General features: G+C 36.7%; 1 protein-coding gene and 1 long non-coding RNA gene across 2 annotated transcripts in view; one reads left to right on the top strand and one right to left on the bottom strand.

Moving 5' to 3' along the window:
- Window positions 1-3,917: 3,917 nt before the first annotated feature.
- svp (COUP transcription factor 2) overlaps window positions 3,918-24,057 on the bottom strand; it is a 115,706-nt gene continuing 95,566 nt past the window's right edge. The window contains exon 3 of the mRNA XM_034977287.2: window positions 3,918-4,373. Coding sequence (XP_034833178.1) covers window positions 4,099-4,373 — 275 coding nt within the window. The 3' untranslated portion in view covers window positions 3,918-4,098. The remainder of the gene's footprint in view (window positions 4,374-24,057) is intronic.
- Window positions 8,701-9,307, top strand: LOC138403482 (uncharacterized). The gene is made up of 2 exons (XR_011237739.1): window positions 8,701-8,940; window positions 9,181-9,307. It is a non-coding gene; the product is annotated as an uncharacterized lncRNA (long non-coding RNA).

Raw genomic sequence — 24,057 nt, forward strand, 5'->3', positions numbered from 1 at the left:
ATCGAGCGTGATCACCCGTTGACGACTTCTGACCTCAGCAGATTTGTACCTACACCTGCTTGGCGTTGCTTTGTAGTTGTACTACAGGTGATCGGAAGTGTAAACGGTGGTTGAGGTTTACATTGATTTTATTTTAAGTTCATTTACGTACACTTCTTTGCGTACTTTAATATTTTGTTCCGTACCTCAAAAGGAAAAATGGAACCCTGTAAGGGTTCCATTTTTCCATTTCACTTTGTTGTCAGTCTATCTGTCTGTCCGTGTGTCAAGAAAACCTACAGGCTACTTCCCGTTGACCTAGAATCATGGGCAGGTAGGTAGGTCTTACAAACGTTGGTAATGTTTTTAATTCTTAAATACTTTGTCTTTCATTTTCTTCTAACATAGCATCATCGATACGCCTTTGTTGTAATGTCAAAAATCAACTCATCAATTATCATTTGTCCACGCCATGCATATGGCGTCCAGCATTGCACACGCGTGGGAATGCGTCGCGTGCAAAAGGTGCGCGGCAGAGCACGCGAACCCTTGCGTGAGGGACCACGTCATCAAATACGCGGTAATTAGGTATAGCTTCCATATCGTCACTTAAGCACAAACTAATTTCGGTTATGTCTCTACGATTCTAGATTTAAGCTTATTTCATTACAGCGTCATTGATAGACTACGTGTGATTCATTGATATCGTTAAATTACACTTCACTAACATTTATAATGTCTTCGTAATATAATAGAGGGCAATCTTTCAAGTTTCTTCTATTAAAGTGAAATCGATATACCTTAGCTGTAATGTATCGAGTCAAAGAATCAACTCATCAATTAGCATTTGTCCACGGCACGGCGTCCAGCATCGCACGCGTGTGGGAATGCATCGCGTGCAACAGGTGCACGGCAGAGCACGCGAGTCCGTGCGTGCGGGACCGCGTCATCGATACGCAGTAATTAATCGACCATCCATGTGGCATCGATATAATCACGCTAGCATACATCTCTAATGTTGACAATAAAATTAATGTAGCCATTTTAAAAATTGAATTCACAGCCGTATCGATATGCATATTAATCGATAATCCGTATGACACGGATATCATTTTAGTAGGTACACATCGCTGGTTTTATTATTTTATAAAAAAAAATATTGAAAAAATTGGTTCTCGAGGTTGTTCTATACCTTTAGGATTTAGGTTGTTAAAAATCCTGTGGGAACTCTTTAATTTTCCGGGATAAAAGTAGCCTATGTCCTTCCCCGAAATGCAAGCTATCCCTTTACCAAATTTCGTCAAAATCGGTTGAACGGTTTAGGCGTGAAAAGCTAGCAGACAGACAGACATACTTTCGCATTTATAATATTAGTACGGATCGTTGTTAGCACTTGCATATGTCATTTATGACATAGCACCATCAATGTGCAATAGATGGCACGCAAGAGGCATCGCAATGCATGCCAGCGAGGCCCGCATTAGGCCGCGATTACTTACACCTGTAATTTTTACTCACGTAATTAATTGACAACAATTTGCCTAGAAATGTAAATGTACTTATAAGAGTGTATATTAGTAAATTTGTCGTAAGTTAATCATGTAAGCTACTTACGTGAGTAAAACTTACAGATGTACCGAGGCCTTACCTACAATAGTTCAATAAAACAACAGTGTGCAGAAAGACATCTTTATTCTTCGATACGTCTCATACAGCATCCTCAAACACACCAACTATACTTACACCTCTGTACAATTATTGCGAATAAATACATTGCTTCTCTTTTACACGTTAAGATTTGGCAGGAGATTTCCACTTGAGTGAAAGAGTACAAAAGATATAGCTAAAGTCGTCCAAATTAAAAAATAAATTACAAATCAATTAGGCTAACTTTAGGGTTAAAAAATAAAAACACATGATTGTCGCATTCATTGTCGCACAACAAACAAGATTTTTTTGTAATAATAAAGCCTGAATTGGTAGGTACTTAAATTGTGAAATATAAAATTTGAATTACAAAAATGATTGATGGCATTCGACTTCTAACCGAACTACTAATTAAAAAAAGCTTAAAAGGGTTTCTCGTAATGATAAAGCCTAGAACTTGAAATAAAATAATTTAATTGTTTCAATTTTGTACACTGAAAAATCTAAAGATAAAAATTCTTTAAAAAATGGTTAGACCGGTTGGAAACCCCTGCTGTAATTTAACAGGGAAAGGTAGTTTTCACTCTTAAAAACGTACAGTTATTAAATTCCACAACATTATTTTACAAAAGAAACAAAAACTCTATAAAATCATATAAAAGTTTACACACAAATTAACATTAATATTGCTTAAAAAATCTTTTAACACGATCTACATTAAATGCTTTCTCGGAATTATACAAAATTTGTACATTATGACAGGTAAAAAAAACTTTTTTTATAATATTACAATAATTTATAGGTATATTAAAAGCACCAGTGTAAAATAAAGTGAAATTTTATATTACAATTGATATATTTTACGAGAATTTTCATTGCATTCGAATAGTCTTTATGTGAACCGAATTTTTTATTTTACTTACTTATTTATACAAATAAAGGAAGAGTATGGTCTCTAAATAATATTATTTTTACGATTCAACTGAAGCTTCGAAAATTTTACACGTAATTTTATCAGATAAAGAAATATTCGAAACAATTTAGCGTTACTTACCAATATTTTTTTAAAAAAAATGTCTCTGTACACTTACTTAACCATCAACATTGCACGATCGATAATGGCGGATTTAGACGATTTATCATACTGATTTTTAGTTTAGTTTTATTTTCGATGCCTATTAACCACCAAAAAATTCAAGCTGGATTTGGTATGTTTGCTTTTCATTATCTTTCACTAAAAAAAATTACTAGATGAATCGTCTAACTCGCCCCTAATGCATTATTGCATTTCGTCAATTCCAAATTGCTTTCAAAAATTTTCATTAGCCGACTTCAAAAACGGAGGAGGTTCTCAATTCGTCGGAATCTTTTTTTATTGACATCACCGTTTGAATAATTTTGTTAGGATAATGGAGGCTATTTTGATTTTGACAAAATAACCGAAAAATTGTTCAATAATTGAATTAGGTTTATAAATAACTAGATAATGCCCGCGACTTCGTCCGCGTGGATTTAGGTATTTTAAGAAACCCGTGGGATCTCTTTGATTTTCCAGGATAAAAATTCGCCTATGTCAACATCCGGGACGCAAGCTACCTCTGAACCAAATTACATATAAATCGGTTAAACTGTTGGGCCGTGAAAAGCTAGCAGACAGACAGACAGACTCACTTTCGCATTTATAATATTAGTATGGTAGAATTAAATTAAATTTTAAATAAAGCGCCAATAAGTTAATGTCAAATTAGCCCTCATCATCGAAGAAAGTACTTTTATTCAAGTAAAAAAAAATCCGCTCCTAAGTTAGCTAAGACGTTAAGAAAGTAGCTAAGTACTGTTCACATAAATTCAATTGTTACTAATTCAAGTCCAGCACACAAAATATTGTCTATCGAGCATTCAAAAATTTGACATCGTAGAAAACATGCCTCTTGAACCTTACCGTTATAAATACATACATTTATAATAAAATTATAATATAATAAAAACATTTTATTTACAATATTAAATATCATCTATAACCTAAAGTATATTACAGAGGAACAAAATAACTTGAACTAAGTCACTACTAACCCCAAAGAAAAGTACCATAAAGAGTTCTTATTTCATGTCCGCTTGGGAACAAGACTCACTCCTAATGTTTAATAGGTTGTCGATCATCATGGATGTTTTACCACTCTTCTGAGTTTCACTGTTGTTAGTGTCGAAGACTTCTTGCTCTGTCGTTTTTGGAGCGTAGAACGCTGAAATTGGATCGAAGGATGGACAAGGATCGGCTCTCTCGCTGTCTCTACTCCGCGATCCGAAGTATTCTTCTCCCGTCGCTTCCGTCTCTTGAAACTCGCTGGATGACGTCACGGCGTCTTCTGGAGCTTCGTGGTACCTCTGGAAGTCGAATCGCTGGCTCGGCAGATACGGCGGGAAGCCGTAAGGCGTGGATCAGGCCGCCGCAAGCTGTCTCCACATTGTATGTCACATGGTCGCCATGTAAGGCCATGAGAATGAGCTCCCTGACAATAGCATATCCCTGATCAACGTTTCAATAGGCGTCTTTCCCACTAGTCTTACAAAGAACAGCTGCTCTATGACTTGGGAGCTGACTGTTCTTAATGAGGGTAGTCGTAGAAGGAGTTTGCCGAATCGCGTCTGTTGGTTGGGGTACTGACTCCGGCAGTATTCTTCTAGGGCGCACTGGGATTTTTCTTGAAGATTGTCTATGTGCTGCACGTCGGATAACCCACACGCATCTGTAAAGAAGAAAAATTACATTAAGTACAGTTGATTATGATTGGTTTATTACAGACGTTTTATATTTGAGAGCCAATACGACGTTGTCTGTCTTTTATCATTTATTAGATAATTTTATTGGAGGCAGAAATTAATAGTACCTTAATACCTAGTACTATATTACATGTAATCAAAACTTGAAGCTTTTTTTAAGAAATTTGAGAGCACCGGTACCCTAATTTTATTATGTAATCATTTCCTTTTTGAATTCCCTGAAATGGACAGTCGGGTCAAACCTATAACATTCCTTCTATTTAGTATAGGACTCAGAACAGATATAAAAATCTCAAAAAAACAAATGTCGAGAAATTACCCAACGTTAAACGTAACCATTCTTCATATTTATGCAAAAATAAACGACGTCATCAAAACAAAACGGCAGGTAAAGAAGATAATAGAAATGTTTTCGCTACATTAACTACGACAAACTCGCTTTGTTTCGTAATATCGAAGCTTTAAAAATAATAAGACGGTGTTTCGTTAAGTAATAAAATGTACGTCAAGCATTGTAAACGCTGACTGATGACCAATTAGCACTCGAGTGTCAAATAATTGGCCCAATAACACATTTGCTTGCGGTAACACTTGTCAAGTTTCCACATAAAAGGTGGTAGTAGATTGGTTAATGAGTTGGAAAAGTATCTACTTGAATGTGAAATACAAAGTATCTACTAGAAACATCGAAGATTAGGCTTTTGATAAAGACACAACTACAGTACGCGACAGGTTGAGATGGCAATCGGGGTATGAGGCGGGAGGACGCCCCGCGTCACCTGCGCTGTTCCGCACCGGGCTATCGAGGGAGCTGTGCGGGTGTGAAGGGCGTCCCCACTCTGATTACTCTCTCGACTTGTCGCATACAATAGGTGAACTGATAGTAGTAAAACATCCGCACGTCACCCGCGCTATTCGGGTTAGCGCGGGGACTGTGCGGGCCCTAGCTCTGATTGCTATCTTGTTTGAGAAGGGTTTTGGCCATAGTCTACCATGCTGGCCATGTGCGGTCGACTTCACACACCTTTGAGAACATTATGGGGAACTCTCAGGCATGCAGGTTTCCTCACGATGTTTGCCTTCACCGTTGAAGCAAGTGATATTTAATTAATTAATACGCACATAACTCCGAAATTAGAGGTGCGTGCCCGTGAACAAACCCTCGACCTCCGAAAGAAAGCGGACGTCCTAAACTCCTAACCACGAGGCTGTCACAGCTTCAAATAGGTGATAGCATAATAAAATTCTGATATAATCCATAGGAGTGAGTGTTCGGGACACCAGTGTACCGAATACTGACCTGTGCGGCGTCAGCACTTTTCGCAGACCTCGTGCTGGCGCCTAACAGTTAATTAAAACAATGCACCACGGGCCGCCACGCGAACCAATAATACGCGAAATAATCATATCAATATCAATAAATCAGCTATCGAAGGACTATTATCAGTTTATCAATTGTATCAATATCATCAACCCCCACATTTTTTGGTCCTTCGAGCCGGATGAGTTCCTAATATTATAATAAATTAAGTAAGTGAGTTAGAAGCACGCCTTTCTCACAAGCCACAATTTCCTTCCGGAGCACATCTGCCAGATCTAATGACCGTTTTGTTTACCGCGTCATTTCTCTACAGAATTACAATAAAAAATATTAATGTTGCCAGCGGTATCATGTAGAGGGGGCCCTAATCGCATTAAGGCGGCCTGCGACCGTTCACGGGCTATTATGTTTATACGTTTTTATTTTTGGGGTTGCCACCGGAAAGGATTAATATTTTGCGCAATATCTTGGTCTCCAGATATCTTTCTTTCCCGTCTTGTATTATTTAGAACTTATTCGTGCTTTAAGTTCATCAAAATCATAATTTTTTAAACTACCAAAATTCTTCTGGAGAATAAAATATATTGTACTAGCTGATGCCACTTTACTTCGTCCCCGTGGAATTTGGTTTATAAAAATCCCGTGGGAACTCTTTGATTTTCCGGGATGAAAAGTAGTTTATGTGTTAATTCAGAGTGTAATCTGTCTCCATTCCAAATTTCAGCCAAATCCATCCAGTAGTTTTTGCGTGATTGAGTAACAAACATCCAAATATTTAAACATCCAAACATAAACACTTTCACATTTATAAAATTACTAGCTGCCCCGACGAACTTCGTACCGCCTAACAGTCGATTCTTTTTCAGGAACTTTTTTAAATTTTTTCTCTGCGTAAGGACCATCCTCGTACCTACCTACTTCAAGGAATCGCTGAATGTGTTGCTGATCGCAAATCTCGAAAACAGCTGAACCGATTTCGCTAATTCTTTTTTCATAATATTCCTTTAAGTACGGGGATGGTTTTTACGGAGAGAAAAATTTAAAAAAAATCCTGAAAAAGAATCGACTGTTAGGCGGTACGAGGTTCGCCGGGGCAGTTAGTAATAAATAAAAATAATATTTCTGTTTTCTATGCTAAGTTTGATCAGTTGTTGACATCTAGGACTCGAGTCTAATTCACGTTAAGATTATCTGCATGTCAATAATGATACAAACTATGACCACTAGTCTTGAATGACTATTCTTGACCCACTTATGCTAATAGGCATAATAATTGCTGAAGTTATTTCAATTTAAACATTTACAAGACGTGTCAGCGTAATAAAGTGACCACTTAAAAAAATTGTAACTGGCATGGTGCGTGAGGTGGTAGGTAATTAAAAATTAACCTACTTGTTACTACTCAACAAAAATTATCTACGACTTAGGCTGTATGGTCTATGATCTTTGCTTGACTCGAAATTGAAAAACTTAACCCACTTTTAACTAGAGTCAGTCTTACGAAAGCTGATAGCGATTTTTATGGTGCCGTAATCCGTACCCGAAGGGCCCTATTACTAAGACTCCGTATCCGTCCGTCCGTCTGTCTGTCAGCGAGCTGTACCTCGTGAACCGTAATAGGTAGAGAGTTGAAATGTTCACAGGATATGTACATATTTCTATTGCCGCTATAACAACAAATAATAAAAACAACCGCCATGAAAATTTAAAAAGTGTTGTTTCTTGTACTATGGTACTTCGTGTGCGAGTCCGATTCGCACTGGACCGATTTTTCAGCTTATTGAGAAACCTGTAACACTACGCAAACTGTTTCTTTAAGGAATAAGGATTTATAACAATAAATAACATGGCTAATATTTTTTTTAAAGGCTAATCAAATTAGGTTTTATTTTATTTTATTCAGATACAAGTTAGCTATTGACTGCAATCTCATCTGGTGGTAAGTGACGATGCAGTCTCAGATGGAAGCGGGCTAACGAAGGGGTATGGGGTTTAAATAAACCCATGCGCCTTTGGTTTGTACACGGCATCGTACCGGAACACTAAATCGCTTGGCGTCACGGCTTTGCCGGTAGGGTGATAACTAACCACGGCTGAAGCCTCCCACCAGACCAGACCAGAAATTTAGAAATTATAAAATTCCAAATCCCGACCAGGAATCGAACTCGGGATCTCCCACTAATAATACCACCGCGCTTACCACTGCGCTAAGGAGGTCGTCAAACAATGCAGAACCACGTGTAGAAATGAAATCTACGTAGGTAGGTTAAATTTCTTTTACCAAAATGAAGGCGACATTTAAATTCCTAATTCGTTACACTTGATAGTCTTGATACGGAGACCAATTGACGTATTACGTGTTCCATCAAACCAGCTACAGCTGCTGAACAATTAGTGCAAGTGAGCACAATTGCTTGCGTCACCGACCACGACGGAGGCGTGGACTACGAATGAGGATTGATAGATATTTTAGAAGTAGGTCGTTTTTATTTAAAGTAAGAATATTATTATTTTACAGTTGTAACAACCATCGGGTCACGATAAATTTGGTAACCATCACGAATCATCATCTCGTAGCTTTAGTTTTAAGTTCGCATAATAATTATTAGTATGTTTAATCAATTTTCTAAGGAAACCTTATCCTTAAAACTTCAGCTTTCTAGCATCATTCAGACCGAAGCTATGAATGCTCAAAAATACAACGAAACGCTTCGAGAAAAGGTAGGTACGTACGTAGTGCCCCGTCCTTTAGTTTAGCTCGTCTTGGCGGGGATACTGCCGTGCCCCCTGATCACCACTATATCTTACAAATCCAACAACCGACCATCAAAAAGAGTAATTTATTACCTATTTTGAATAAATTATTTGAATTTTGAATTTTGATATGGCTTTTGTTCGATTCAAATGATAGAGGGCGACTCTCTGAAGCCAAATATAAGACTCTGCCTGCGCTGAATGGTCGCCATCAATGATATTAGAAGAAAATAGGTAGATACGTTATACGCGGACCGCAAGTGGCACGTTAAAACTAAGCTAATTAGCAAACCTGAGCTCAGTCGCCCGCTGTCGTCGCGCTATCGATGACGTCGTTGATAGTAATGTGTATTTTGTTTTCGTCTCCCAAAACAACCGAAAATGCCGTCGTGTGTGATGAGATTCTGCACAAACTACACAAGCAAGGTTTCCAAAAGTCAAGGAATCACATTTCATTCGTAAGTAAAACTATTTCTTTTATATAATTCGTATTTTTCACTTATTTAACAATAACAAACTCGTGCACGTTCGTGTAAAATGCAACTCATTGCAATTTGTACCTTATGTCACATGCCATAAGTACGTATCAAGTTATCGTTGTACGTATTTTAAAGTTTCCGATCAAAGAATATAAAATAAACAGATAGGTCTCTTCTGAGTATTGACAATTCAAATAGTGTGCATATTTCCTGTTTTAGGGAAGGATAAATTAACTATGGTCTAACATCTTTTTACGGTCCACTGCTGGGTCTCTTCATACAATGAGGGAATTTTGGCTATGGGTATGTAGATTGTGTAATAGTAAATATTTTCAAAAATAAAAAATATTTTCATTTCACATTTTATTCCTTTACCTACCTTCCCGCGGCTTCGTCCGCGTAAAATTTAGTAATTTTATTTCGACTTCTTTTCCATCTATGGGAGCCCCCTTTATTTAATTTAATTTAATTTTTATTATTTTTATTATAGCGGCAATAGAAATACATTCTGTGAAAATTTCAACTGTCTACCTATTACGACTTACGAGATACAGCCCGCTGACAGATGGACGTACAGACAGCGGAGGCTTAGTAATAGGGTCCCGTTGGCACCCCTTGGGCACGGAACCCTAAAAACGAGCGGAACCGCGGGAAAAAGCTAGTTCGTAATATATTAAATACCACAGTATAAGGTTTTTATTTTACTATACAACTACAGTGTAGGCATAAATCGGCATTAGCCGAAAAGACTTTACTGTTTTTTTTTTCTTTGGAGTTTCTAGTTTACCGTCTCGTCCCGTCTCTTTTACGCTCGCATTATTAGGCATATATCCGTCCTTCTTCCACTCTTCTGTGCAGGACGAGGTAGTGCAAAATATAACCGTCTCTTTTTCGTGCGCAACTGAAGCTGATGTTATTAGTTCACCGTCCTTTACTCTCTGTTGTGTGAGGTTAAAATACTATCTATGCGTTTATGTGTGTTGAGTCTTTCGGCGCTGACGCAGCGTGCCATTAATAAACATCGAATTTGATATAAGTAACCTATCTACTTCTTTTTCTTCTAATATCATTGGTCGCCATAGTATTTATGGCGCCTGAAAGACGAGTGATCGTATCTATCAATTTTTTTATTGAATAATGATTTTCTTTGGTTTTGCTTTGGACTTCTATTCTTAGGGTCAACACTGGCAACACGCACTGTTCGAAGGCTTTGGTCTTCAAGCACTGAGGAATTTTGGACTAGAAGACATCTCGAAGCTTCCTGAACGCTGCCCAACCGAGATAAGTTTCGCCATAGACTATTACGCTGGCCAAGTGCGGATTGGTAGACTTAACACACCTTTGAGAACATTATGGAGAATTATCAAGCATGCAGGTTTTCTCACGATATTTTCCTTTACCGATAAAGCAGGTGATAATAAACATTGATTTTACTTATCTTATACTTAGTCATCGTCGATTCTATAGATACCAATTATGTAAAATTAGATAACAGTAAAGTTGAATATTCAAGCTACAATATGGCTGCACTAAACACACAATTACTCCGATTCATTAAGCCCATCTTATTCTTTGATGGCCATTCGGACCGGGGTCGGATCAATTAAACTATATTACATTGTTACTGCGACGGGCGCAGGGTTAATTACTATTGGGCGATCTCAACGTGATCTTGGACCAAAGATCAGCCAAGATATTTGTTGTGCACCTTTCGATTTCAGCGGTTTAGGGTTAATGTTCAATCACCTTGATCGTGTATCTGAATTACTTTTAGGTACTGATACAAAATTGTTTACGAAGTTCATTAATTTTTCATTATTAGCTCTTCTAAGCGCACTGGGCGATTTTGGTATGGATGAAAATTTCAAGGTCGCGTCACCAACATGTTGATAGTGCTCAGAGTGCCAATAGATGTACAAACTAAGTTACATAATTAATGTTAAGAGTTTTATTTTAACTCATAAATTATGAAATTTTTGGTTTTACAATTAATTTGAAAATCCAAAAGAAACATTGTAATTTTTTAGTTTTCACTTCTGTCGGCAGTCCCTACGGACTGCCAATTTATTTTTAATTGTAGAGAATTTAAATTATGGTCGTAAAGACCGGGGTTACATAAATTATACGTTGTTATAGCGATAAGCGACACAGGGTTACTGTGTTGAACAATCTTGACGTAATTTGGGGTCAAAGAAACAAAATTAAAGAGTGAACGAGTGAATGAATGATCAGATGCTTGATATAAACGCGAGCGTTGTGAGCACGAAATATTTCCCTCAATAAAGACGTCGCGAGGCTAAATTAGAAAAGTCTTAACTAACTTGATAGGTATTTATCTTTACAATGGGGCCGATTCTCTAGTACACCATCTCTAAACTAAACTAAATTAATAGGTCTAAATCTAGTGCTCTCCTTTTCCGCAAGCAACATTATGAAAGGGATAGCAATAGATTTAGACGTGCCATTTTAGTTTAGTTTAGAGATTGTGTACAACGGAATTAGCCACATTGTTTCTTTGTGCCTAAAAGTAATATATGCCGCCCTTTTCCCTGCGTTTACTGAGGAAAAAGATGTCACTAAATTTAGTTCTATATTTATTTTCTTATTATCAGTACCTTTATTATAAATGTGAAAGTGTGTTTGTTTGTTGGTTTGTCCTTCAATCACGTCGCAAAGGTGCAACGGATTGACGCGATTTTTTGCATGGGTTGGGTATAGATAAATACCCATGTGAGTGAGTACCTAAGTGACATAGGCTACTTTTATCCCGGAAAATGAAAAAGTTCACACGGAATTTAAAAAAAAACCTATTTCCACGTGGACGAACTCGCGGGAATCATCTAGTACCTACACTATATTTTCGTAAAACATTACAAGTAAAGAATGACGTCACAAAATAAACGGAAGAACGAAAAGAGTGTACTGTAGAATGAAGTGCAGTGAATCAGAGGTTGCTCCAGCATTTAGTGGCTTAAATAGTATTGATGGTGATGTCAACAGATTTGACCCGCTAAATCAATGTCCCATCTGCCGTAATATGGTCGTAACGAAGAGCGCGCGCGCCGGCGCCATTGCGGCGAGACCGTTGGACCTACCAGTTATGTTTTTATTATGTTTTTAATTATATATTTTATATCTTTCTTGATGTATGAATTAAGAACTTTCGTCTGACAATTTTAACATGATAAGGAATCTTCTGTATGTAGAGATTAAGAAAATAAAATACACATTTGTATAGTTGTGATATTTGAAGCGAAGCTTTCTAATGCATATTTGGTATGGGGACATGAACGATGAAAAGTGAACGAATGGGGCATCCCGTAAGCTGAGCAGTACGTTTTGTTCTCCATATGAGTAAACAAGGTAGACTTCAGTTTCACTTCTGCCAGGAGTCCTACATTTCATGGCGCTGTTAAAATCTCGCAAGGGTAGGTAAGGATTAATTTCACAGATAAAATTTTCTATCTCTAATCTATTCTTACATAAACAACTATAAAAACTTTACAAAAAAACACAGAATAACTGATTTTATTTATATTATCGGCTTCTTTGAATACGTATTTATAGCTTTTGGTTACGATTTTTTAAATTCAGTGTAGGTTTCGTGTCGTGACTATTATATATAGTAGGTAAGCTAGGAAATGTCAACGTAGTCGCGAGAATGAGCTAGTATTCTACCTTTTTAAACAGAATATTAATAAAAACATATTATAAGAATTTATTGTTCTAGCTAGGTCATAAAATAGATAATCATTAAGGCTTTATTTGGCTTTGTCTTTCTTGTAAAGCAGGCTTGTTTTTTGCTCTATAAGTTATTAAGAATTATTACGATTTCGGCTTACATTCCATGCATAATCGATTTTGTTGACTGGTAGATTTATTTCAATATTAAATTACTACGTTTGATTGTGTTATACCTAGGTACCAAAGGCCTGTCGGTTAGTCTGATGGTTTTCCTATGTATCTCTTCATTTATTTTCTGTTATGTATTCTATTATGTATTCTGGACATAGCTCTCTGCATCGCCAGCTGAGTGACTCTTGAACTGAGTGAGCTTTCTTATGAGTCCCAGAGGTGGCAACTATCTAAGTCTCGGATCCAATTATGGATCTAAAGCCCTATATTATTAACGTAAATAAACACCTCAAATCGCGATAACGGAGTGTCGCAGATTCGAATCTCGAGCATTCGAACACCGGGGGCATTGTCGCGGCTAAATTTGTTCCGCCATTTCCGATCTCCTTAGCAGATTATTTTACGATTGTAAAGGCGCCATTGTTGAATATGATATACAGGGTGTTCTGGGTCTCGCATTGTCTTATAGTTACTGTATATTTCTTATCAGTATTTACGGGTATCGGCGTTGGACGATTATAATGATAATTTCGTTGCAAAGCTATTATGTTTAACAAGTACAATATTCGTGTTAGTTATTATTATTTGTGCTTAAGTGGTAATTCTCCAATCATTTTTAAATCGCATAATAAATCGAATTGAAGTGAGCTACGTTACACAATTATTGAGAAAATTGATTTTAATAGATAGCTTAAATTTTCTACGGTTCGACAGAAAAGTGAGTGCTTTAGAAGATGTTATCGTAAAACAGATAGGTAGACAGACGTATACTGCCGGACATAGGTAGGTCTCTTATAAAGACTTCTATAAACCACGATCTTGGTCCACCTAATTCAAACAGCTCCCTGCAACAATGTATACGGTGAAAGAACTACGGGTTTTATTATACCTCGCCTTTTAAATCAGCTGCCTTCTTCTCTGGCGGAAAAGGTAACGCGAACGAATATTAAACGGAAGCTGAAGGGATACTTCCTTGGCAACCTATGAGCATGCCGGGTTGCGTCGGGGATATCTCCTTGGCTCCTGTCGTGACGATATAATAGTCGCACGTATAATACATAAATAATAATGTCACCTGTTAAATTATATGTGTATCTGCATGTGTGTGTATATGCATATATGTATGTATATACATATATGTGTAGGTATATGTATTATATGTTCTTTGTTTTTAACATTAAGTTAGTATATTATAATATAGTAATTCTAATTTTCTTATTTCTAATTTTGTTTTTTTTGACAAAAGTAGGCATGATGTAATGCGCAGACGTACGCATTGAGGGTCAAACCTCTGTGGTTTTTTTACAATGCGTACTACCTATTATATGTAAATTTTCTTGTATGTTAATAATAAATTAAAAAAAAAACTCGTTAGATGTAACATTGAACTATGAAAATGTATTATTGTAAATAGGAATTGGAAATCGTGTTTTGTCTAAATCAAATAAGATCATCCTGTATGTATGGTTTTTATTTTCCGATACTCATGTACGCGTCAGTTATAATAAGATTCGGTCGAAAAGACCCATTATGTCCGACATCCATTGTTCGTTAATATAGCCTCAATGCTTATTCTTCGTCTAAGAATCTAAGATGACACGCAAACATCTGCGTACCTACGGAGGTACGCCTACGTTGCGTCAAGGCCGCCTTTATTGCCCCCCGTTTGTCTATTTGTTATCTGTTGTCTATGATGTTATCAGTGATTTATAAACTGTGGTCTTTTGCGACAAACATTCTACATTCAAAACAAATTCAAATTCGTATTATATCTCGAAACAAGAGGCTTACATCTAATAATAATATTTATAAGCTTCTGATCTCGAAGCTTCGCGATCTTTTGAATTACAGATAATACCTGATATCTGATATACCAAAGACACGATATGACGAATATTTTCAATAAGTGATCCTATTTTATCAAAGTTTTACAATCCAGCAAGTCATCATAATTATCCAATTTTTTAAATAAAAGCTAAATAAATGGGCTTCTGTCTAAGTTATTTTGAAGCAATCTCTGAAGTGGGCCTAAAGAGGTTTTACTTCAAAAAGAACATTACAAAATCGTACTACCCACAATCCTAAAGGACTAAACTCTAAACTTTACTATTTGTAACTATTGGGCTGGCATGTAGATCATCTGTAAAAGCCCGTAACAAAATGTCCGATTTAAAAAAGACTTTATTATCAATTATAATATTATTACTAAAAAGAGCTGACAAAAAATTAAATAAGTAGATCGAAATTGAAACCCTTTTATCAAAAACATGAAATACACTATTAACACCCGCATACCGAGTTTAATAAGCGGCAATTATATTATTTTTTATAAAAAATATGGCGCGAACGTGTATGATAGAATGAATGACTGAATGAACTGATGCGGGCAGAACTAACACGATCACCCTTTACGTAATAGAGAAAGAGCCAGCGCATGCCAGACCTTCGTTATTTTATAAAAGCTGAAAGTTTCTCTGCTTATTGTCCCAGCCACACGGAGGATAAAGTGTTTTTTTTTCTTCGTAATAGTATTAGAAATCACGTCGTGCATTGCCAGACACTTAGTGTCGTGGCAACCCCCTGCCTGATGCCCTTAAAGTTTAAAAGTTTAATGGTGTCTGGCAGGGGATTGCCACGATACTAAGTGTCTGGTAATGCACGACGTGATTTCTAATACAATTCCGAAGAAAATATTAAAAAAAATTACTTTGACGTCAGATTTTTTTACCCAAAGCCACTATGATCGAAACTTTATCGTTGCTTATCGTTCCTCCTGGGGACACTACGCAGAGAAACTGCGTAGCTTTGATAAAATCACGAAGGTCTGGCACGCGCTGGCTCTTAGTCCATAAGAGTGTATCGGTTAACGTCGTGCGTTCACAATTTAAATTAATCGATTTTATTGGTTTTGATTGAACTCCAACATACATATAATAACATATACAAGATCCTAAATTGACGAGGCTGCATTCACGCTCCACAGAGCAAAACTAATTTTTTGATTTTTTTTTCACAGAGGTCGTCAAAAATTAAAGTAGGATCTGAGTGCTGAACTCAGAACTTGGTTGTGAGGTACAAGCTTGGTACGTTGCTAGTCTAGGTCATCTTGGTTTATACCGGGCAGAATTGAAAAGTAATAAATCTAACAATCATGGATCAATAGGCACAAATTGCATCCATAAACATGTGTTTGAAAAAATAAAAAAAATAGGTTATTGCAATAAACGACACAATTTGACACTTTTAAAATTATTTATTATCTACGAAAAGAATAAGGTCGAAAATGACATTGACATTTGACAGTTGCGAGGGACGCATCAGATTCTAATGGCACGAAATAGCATTAAATGGCGCGAAAAGAAAAAGGTGGCATTCGTATTGTGTAGCGAAATTTTTAAATAAACACCTTTTGAGTGGGCGGGCGAGCGAGTATTTGTAAATAGCTTTTGTTGTTGTTATTATAAAAGCTTTTTTTTATAATGGAAGCGGGTCTTTTGGGTCGGAACTGACACGTGCCTTGGAGTTTTGATAATATGAGGCTGTACGGTGCCATATCTTTGCCTATACCGTGATTTAAAAAATTAAGGATAAGTCCCGCAAATTGCTAATGGGCGTGGTCTAAGAAACATTTCAAATTCAAATTTTATTAGAACACTCACATTTTTATAGTTCAAATTGCATCGTCAGAGTTCAAAGAAAACATTCTGAATTAAAATTATAAACTTTTCGGCACTCTTTGTCTATAATTCTGTAACTAAGTATTTATTATTATCCTACGCAATATCTACTCATTAATGATTGTCTGTTCCCAAAATGAATTCTTACTTAAAATAAAGAATTCAATAAAATGAAATTGCAACAAAAAATAAGTAGACTATGGCAGGAACATTACGGAAGTAAAACTAAAGCGGCGTGCACACGTGCTATTCAAATCAGACTGACACGTTTTATACATGAAGTTTGAACTCGGACTCGTATCAGTGGCACTCTGACATGCGTGACATCGACTGACATCGTTCGCAAGCTCTGACCCATTCTGACACTACGACCCAGTTGATTATTCTGGCTCACGCTTCGCAGTTCTTCGACATTATTGACTATGAGAGATTTTTCCTTGATTTATGACGATGGTAAAATATCATACTACGATATAAAAGAGCCTACTCGAGATATAGAATAGTAAATTTCAGTTATACTTATTATTTAAATTTTCACGAGAGATAGGGCACATCTTTTATAGGGTCTGGCATTGCATTCTTCTCAGTATAAGCTTCCAGCATACGGGATACCCACTGGTTTTTGCAACAGGATATCTGATTTGCTCAGTGACAGGTCATTTCGGGTGGTCTGTCACGGCTGCTCATCTGACCTACAGTCCGCGGCAGAAATAATGTACATCGGCTTTTAGAATGACATTTCGGCTTTGTAGAGCGTTGTCTCTGTCACTCATACCTATATATGACGTTTTGTCGGTCTCAATGACAGGGAAAACGCTCTACAAATCTGCTATCTCCTTCTAAATGTCATACTATACTTTCTACCGCGTACTGTAATTGCTGTCAGTGCCGTTGTGGCCAACAAAGTTGGAGTTGGAACGGTGTTGGATTGGTGTCGACTCTGTGTAATATGCGAAGACCTCGAAGAACATAACACGTCACGACACGTCGAGATGGCAATCGGGGCATTCTACCCGCACAGCCCTCGCGCAAACCTGGTGCGGCGACCGCGGGTGACTTGTGTGGGGCGTTCCCCCTCCTCGTACTCGTCGCGTACTATACATGAGTATGTCAGCTTTATAAAATTTGTACAATACACCCAAGGAATCGAAAGGAAAATCGTACGAAAAGGCGCGAGAGCTGTAAAGATGCATCCACACAATGCGAGCGTTATCTCGATCTGCGACATAAACTACGCCGCGGGAGACGACCGCTACTTTACGGCGACAGAGACACTTTCTCGCTACCGGTATTCGAGTACTTGTGCGGTTAATTATTTCATTATAGTCTCGTTGTGTGGAGTAGACAGTATTGAGTTGCAATTAATGCTCACGGCTTATAATATTTATATGCGTAATAAGTCCTGCAAATTGCTAATGCGCGTGGCCGCCGTTTTAGTGCGTCAGCACTAGACTGAAGTTTCGATCAACCAGTACCGTTGACAAAACTGTCGAATTCAAAAACGCGTACCTATCGTGTTTTGAATAATTGCAAATTTACACATTTTGTTTTGTTTTTGTTTGTTATTGTTAACCTTTTTGTGTTAAACATGAGTAGGAAAATAATTATTAATCGTGCCCGTGAAATTATTATTAAAGTAGACAATTATTTTGCAAAAAAGAAGGTGCACACCAGTGCTGTGCATTGTCTGGCAGTCATACACAGTACTGATAATAGTATGTTTTGATTGATGAACTTTTGTTGAACCAAAGTTAATCTTGAGTATAGTGTATTTTATAGTGCCATGAAAAGCATAAAACCAGTACCAAACTGTCCACCAAGTACATTCATAAACAGAATCATCTCATTCCACAAAACGACAATGTGGTACAAAACGCCATACAAACTCAGCAACTGGGTCACAGTGTCACAAAAGCGATGTCAGTCGATGTCACAGTGGTGTCACGGGTGTCAGGAGCGGGTGACAATAGGTCCGAGTTGAGGTCGCTCGTGGTGTAGATCCAACTTTTACTTATCTGATCGGAATGTGTCGTACTCTTTATAGTAGTTGATTTGAATTTCGAACGTTCATACCTACTTCAAAATCAAGTCGGGGTAACTTTGACATTGGTGCAACGCTATCAGAGTAAACTAGAGTGAAGGAACTATCAATTCCATCCTGAATCGACAATATCCATAGGTACTAATATTATAAAGAGATGAAATTTGTAAGTTTGTTTGTAGGAAGGAATCTCTGGAACTACTTGCTGAACCAATTTTCAAAAAAATTCTTTCAACAGTTATAGCTATGTTATTCCTGAGTGACATAGGCTCTATTTTATTTTCATAAAATTAGAGATCCCTACGAAAATTGCAATAATGCAACCCGTGCGAAGCCAGAGCCGGCCGCTAGGTAAAATCAAAGAAAAATAGAGCTACTTTAGGGCTACATGCGTCAAATGTACTAACATTTGAGCCTGCCTGTGACGTCGAAACCTCGACGTTTTGTTATAAGTTCCCCTGTCGTGAACCGTGACGCCATTGTATGAAATGCGCTTTTATCGAAACTTGTGTAAAAAAATATTTAAAAACCGACTTCCAAAACCACTAACTACAAAGTAAAAAATAATATTGCATCATGCGCAGTTCTTGAACCACTATAGTTTAGGAGTACTGTACCCTACATCATCAGGGTTGAGGAGTTTGGACTTGAAGTCCATGCATAAATTCGTTGTTTGATACCTACAATATTAATTCACTATGAACACTTCCTGAATCTTGATAACTTAGGCGGGCAGTAACCCTGCAGCATCAGGATTGAGGAGTTGGATCCAGAAATTTTTATAGGACCACCTGTTCATAAAAAAATTGAAAATCGGTCCAGAAACCTCGAAAAAATACACACATAAAAAGAAACGGGCCGAATTGAGAGCCACCTCCTTTTTGGAAGTCTGTTAAAACGAGACATACTCTACCATTTAAAAAACTTATTGATAAAAATACTTTTGATTACAAACGCAATACAATTAAATGCCTAAAGTAAATATGTCTCTAATATTATTTTAGTGTTTATTGCTTTTTATTAGCTTCGACTATTAGCTAGTTTATTTTATTACTAATAGCAGATTTTAAGGACATAAACATGAGTCAGATTATCTACTTAATAGAGGGTACATACAAATAATCTCAAAGAATTCCCTTTTAATATGGTACCTGTTATCACTTGCTGCAAAATAATCTAGAAACTTTATTTATTTTCAGCTTTTAAACGACACGACTAATCGGAAATTTCACACGACGGTGGATACAAAATATAAGATAATCGGCTTTCGCATGGCGGCTTGTGCTATCGAAATCGCATAAACCATTAGACCAGATTTATAACAAACGACATTATGAAATGTAGACTATGAAGTCGGTACAAAGAAGATTATTGCAAGCTTTTGATGTCAGCACTTTTTAAACTGGTAAATTTACTTTTATTTAACCCCAAATCAAACATATCTACATAACTTCATATTTTAGGAATTTTGTTTATGATTCTAGTCTAGATCCGTCTATGGTACCGATTTATATCCTTACCTTATAGGTATAAAAAATAATCACAATAATTAATATGTCCTGATTCCTGATCACGTAATAAATATATTATTATAATATTAATATAGTTTACATTATTTAAACAGTTCTACTTAGGGCATATTTATTTAGCATATTATTTTCAATCGCCTCATAAACTTTAAATGAATACCAAATGCTGTTTTGACTTTTGTAATCAGTATAAAAAATGTCAAAACGTTTATTTTTTCAGTTAAATATTATTTGACAATAAAAAATCAGTCCTTAGAAGAAAAACGTATTAAAGCGTTTGTGAAAATTTGGTACATGTACGGTGGAATTTGAGACTTTGAAAAATAAAGGAAATTCAGCTTTATTTTACGATTTTATCGTATCAGTGTCGTGTCGTATATTGTAATAAAGAAATCGTATCCGCGGCCTCGTCTTTTGGTCTTAACAAACTATCGCACGCCGTCCTTTAGTTTCGTTAGGTGTGACTTTGCACCAACGTACAGTGCACATAATTTACTTTTTTAAACTTTAATTTTAATCTTATGTCTATTGCTATAAAGGCGATATTGGAATACTTTTACTGTAACTCTAGAATTCTAGACTGTATTATCTGTGATAATAATAATGACGTCGTAAACTCAAGTCCAAGTCGATTGTTGGAAAGAGATAGAATGAAAGAAATATAACGCGGAAGAATTAGCTTCGACTAACGATGGAGTAAATCACCTGTTAGGATTTGTTACTTTAGCTCGCAAATACACAGGGTTAATAGAAAACTCTCGGCACGTAATCGTTATCATTAAAACTAACTACTTTTTTCTGTGTGACTTTTCAAAATTCCATATTAATTAATTTCATACCAAAATTTGAATAAATTATGTTATTTTTGTAAAGTGACATTGCATTAAAAAACCTTAAGAAAGTGCTTTTCAATTCGGGACCTTTAATATTTTACTATAAGACTTTCTTTGAATAAATAAATGGTGTTCCATTCTAATCACAAGACGTGTGCGACACTACCCGGTAGGTATTATACAGCAGATACAAATTTTATTCTAAACTGATATGTGCAATAATCCGCACTGCAGTTTCCACTTCTATAGCTATTCAAAATTCTGAGGTACCCAAACTATTGTACGTGTACCAATTTCATATCACTCAAAAACACAAAGAACGCTCATGCACTTCCCGCCCTAGTGTTTTAATCGCACTATCATATGCGCCTGAAGCGCTTGTGTGATGAATGAACATATCACGCGGCGAAGCATTGAGTGATGGCTGCGAGCGATACACAGATCTTTGCTCTTTGACATTTTGCGAATCGAGCGATTTAATCACGTATAAAAGCGCTGTAGAAGGCGGTAATGTGCTCACAGACGTATATATAGGTGCTCCTACTCGTAGTTTAAGTGTAGAATCTTTTACTACGATCGATGTTTAAGATCTCTTGGAATTATGTACTTCATCTCAGATACTGATTTATAATGAAAAGAGGTAAGTGTAACCGAAAGCTAGTTAAGAGCGTCACACAGAGAAAGGTTAGATTTTCTGGGCAATGTGCATTTTCAATGATCTAATTGAAGGTGCCCGAAAAATGCAACCTTTCTACGAGTTCCTGAAGTTCATCCTGGAGAGCAAGATTCTTGAAAAAAGCGAACTTATTCTGAAAGATGGAAAAAATGGACGTGGCATAATTAGGGGTACCTAAATAAAAGAAGATCGCACAAAATCAAAAGGCTTTTAACAAACTGACCGTCATTTGTCAAATTGAACATGGCATCCAATGCTGAAGATATTCTTTTTTATAATACAGAAAACTGGTTGAAGAAACGCGTGAGATGCGCATTTCCCGACGCAGACAAAAGTCTGGCTTTTGATTAACTTGAATGGGTTTACGCATAATCTACTATTCTACGTACATTTTTAGTCTTCAAAATGGAAGAGACAAAATAGGAATCTATTTACTCACTCATACTAGAAAAATTATTCAGGAATCACTTAACAACAAATTAATTTACATGTTAGATAATATTATGATGCCTAATCAAGGCTCCTTTTGCGCAGTCGGGTAAAAAATAAGTCTGCCGACATGGCACGCTATTATGACATAAGGGCGTGATACAAAGATCTTTGCACTTTGACATTTAGCGATTTAATCACGTACGAGAGCGGTGTAGAGGGCGGTAGTGGCGTTCATCGCGCACTTGACACCGATGATACCTCTCGACAAAGTCACTTCGACGGATATCGGGGCCTCGATTATTGTCACGTGGTTTTTGAGCGGTTTTTCATAAAAGGTTCTAGATCGAGGAAATGGGAAAATGGATGGCCTTTTTTGGGGTCAACATAAACGCATAATAAAAGTACTTAAGTAAACTTAAATCTTTTAAAATCAGTACCCATATTATAAATGTGAAAGTGAGTTTGTTTGTTGGTTTGTCCTTCAATCACGTCGCAACGGAGCAACTGAGATCGACGTGATTTTTTGCATTTAGTTAAAGACCTGAAGCGTGACATAGGCTACTTTTTATCCTGGGAAATCTATGAGTTCCCACAGGATTTCTAAAAACCTAAATCCACGCGTACGAAGTCGTGGGCATCAGCTAGTAAATAATAATATATCTTTACATGTAAAAAGATTTTTCCTGACTAACTGACTGATCTGACAGATCGATCCATCAACGCACAGTCTATGTCGCTGGAGTAAGAAACTTGAAATTTTGACGGTAGGTTCTTTTTATGAGGTAAGCACTGACTAGGATGAAAGGATTTTTTGAAGTTCCACTCGTAAGGGGGTTCAATAGGGGATGAAAGTTTGTATGTATGAAAGTCCGTTATTTTTCAAGTTATAATAAGAAAATTTGTATTTGGGCTTTCGGTCAAAAATCAAAAAGTACGTGTTTGAGGATTTTTGGAAATTCCACCTCTCACCGGTTTTCAAAAAACCACTCGATCGAAGCTGAGGCGTCAGCTTGTGACCTATAATATTGTAGTACTACCTGCCTGAAGCTGTGGTAGCCTAGTGGTTTGGACGTCCGCCTCCCAATCGGAGGTCGGGGGTTCGATCCCGGGCACGCACCTCTAACTTTTCGGAGTTATGTGCGTTTTTAAGTAATTAAAATATCACTTGCTTTAACGGTGAAGGAAAACATCGTGAGGAAACCTGCATGCCTGAGAGTTCTCCATAATATTCTCAAAGGTGTGTGAAGTCTACCAATCCGCACTCGGCCAGCGTGGTAGACTATGGCCAAAACCCTTCTCACTCTGAGAGGAGACCTGTGCTCTGTAGTGAGCCGGTGATGGGTTGATCATGATGATGATGATGACTACCTGCCTATAGTAGTTTTAGATGAATGCTACTCGCTACTGTACACGAAACGGGAGGACGGCTATAGTCATGTAGTTTGAGTTTCAAACTTCCTTTTTTTAGGGTTGCCCATAGCTAGATTTTTGATTTAACTAACATTGAGACAAAAATGCTATAAAATTATTATTAAGGTAAAATAATTAGTAAAAACTAGCATTGAACACTTTTATTTACCATGAATATAATAGAATAGAAATTTCTTTTTATTCAAAGAAACTTTTACAAGTAGGTACGTTTGGATCGTCAAATACATCTACCACTAGTTTGGAATGCCTTTCCTACCGAGAAAGTCTAGATATTATATCCTGTAGAGTGAAAAGACTGGAAAAAAACATTTTCTTTTGTAAATATAATTATACTTAATTTTATTTATAAAATTATATTATCTTTTAATTCAATTATATTATTGCAGATATATTCATTTTATAATAAGCTAACCAACGATTTCGTCCGCCTGGATTTGGGGTTTAAAAGTCTTTGTTTGTCCGGGATAAAAAAGTAGCCCATTTTAACTCTCCAGGTACTATTTATTTATCCATACAAAAAATATCACGTCAATCCGGCACGTCAAACACACTTTCGCATTAATTACGCCACCCACATTATTATGTGGGTGGCGATTTAATTTTTGTTTTTTATCTTGTACTT

The sequence above is a fragment of the Maniola hyperantus genome, chromosome 17, assembly GCF_902806685.2.
Source record: "Maniola hyperantus chromosome 17, iAphHyp1.2, whole genome shotgun sequence".
NCBI classification, from domain to species: domain Eukaryota; kingdom Metazoa; phylum Arthropoda; class Insecta; order Lepidoptera; family Nymphalidae; genus Maniola; species Maniola hyperantus.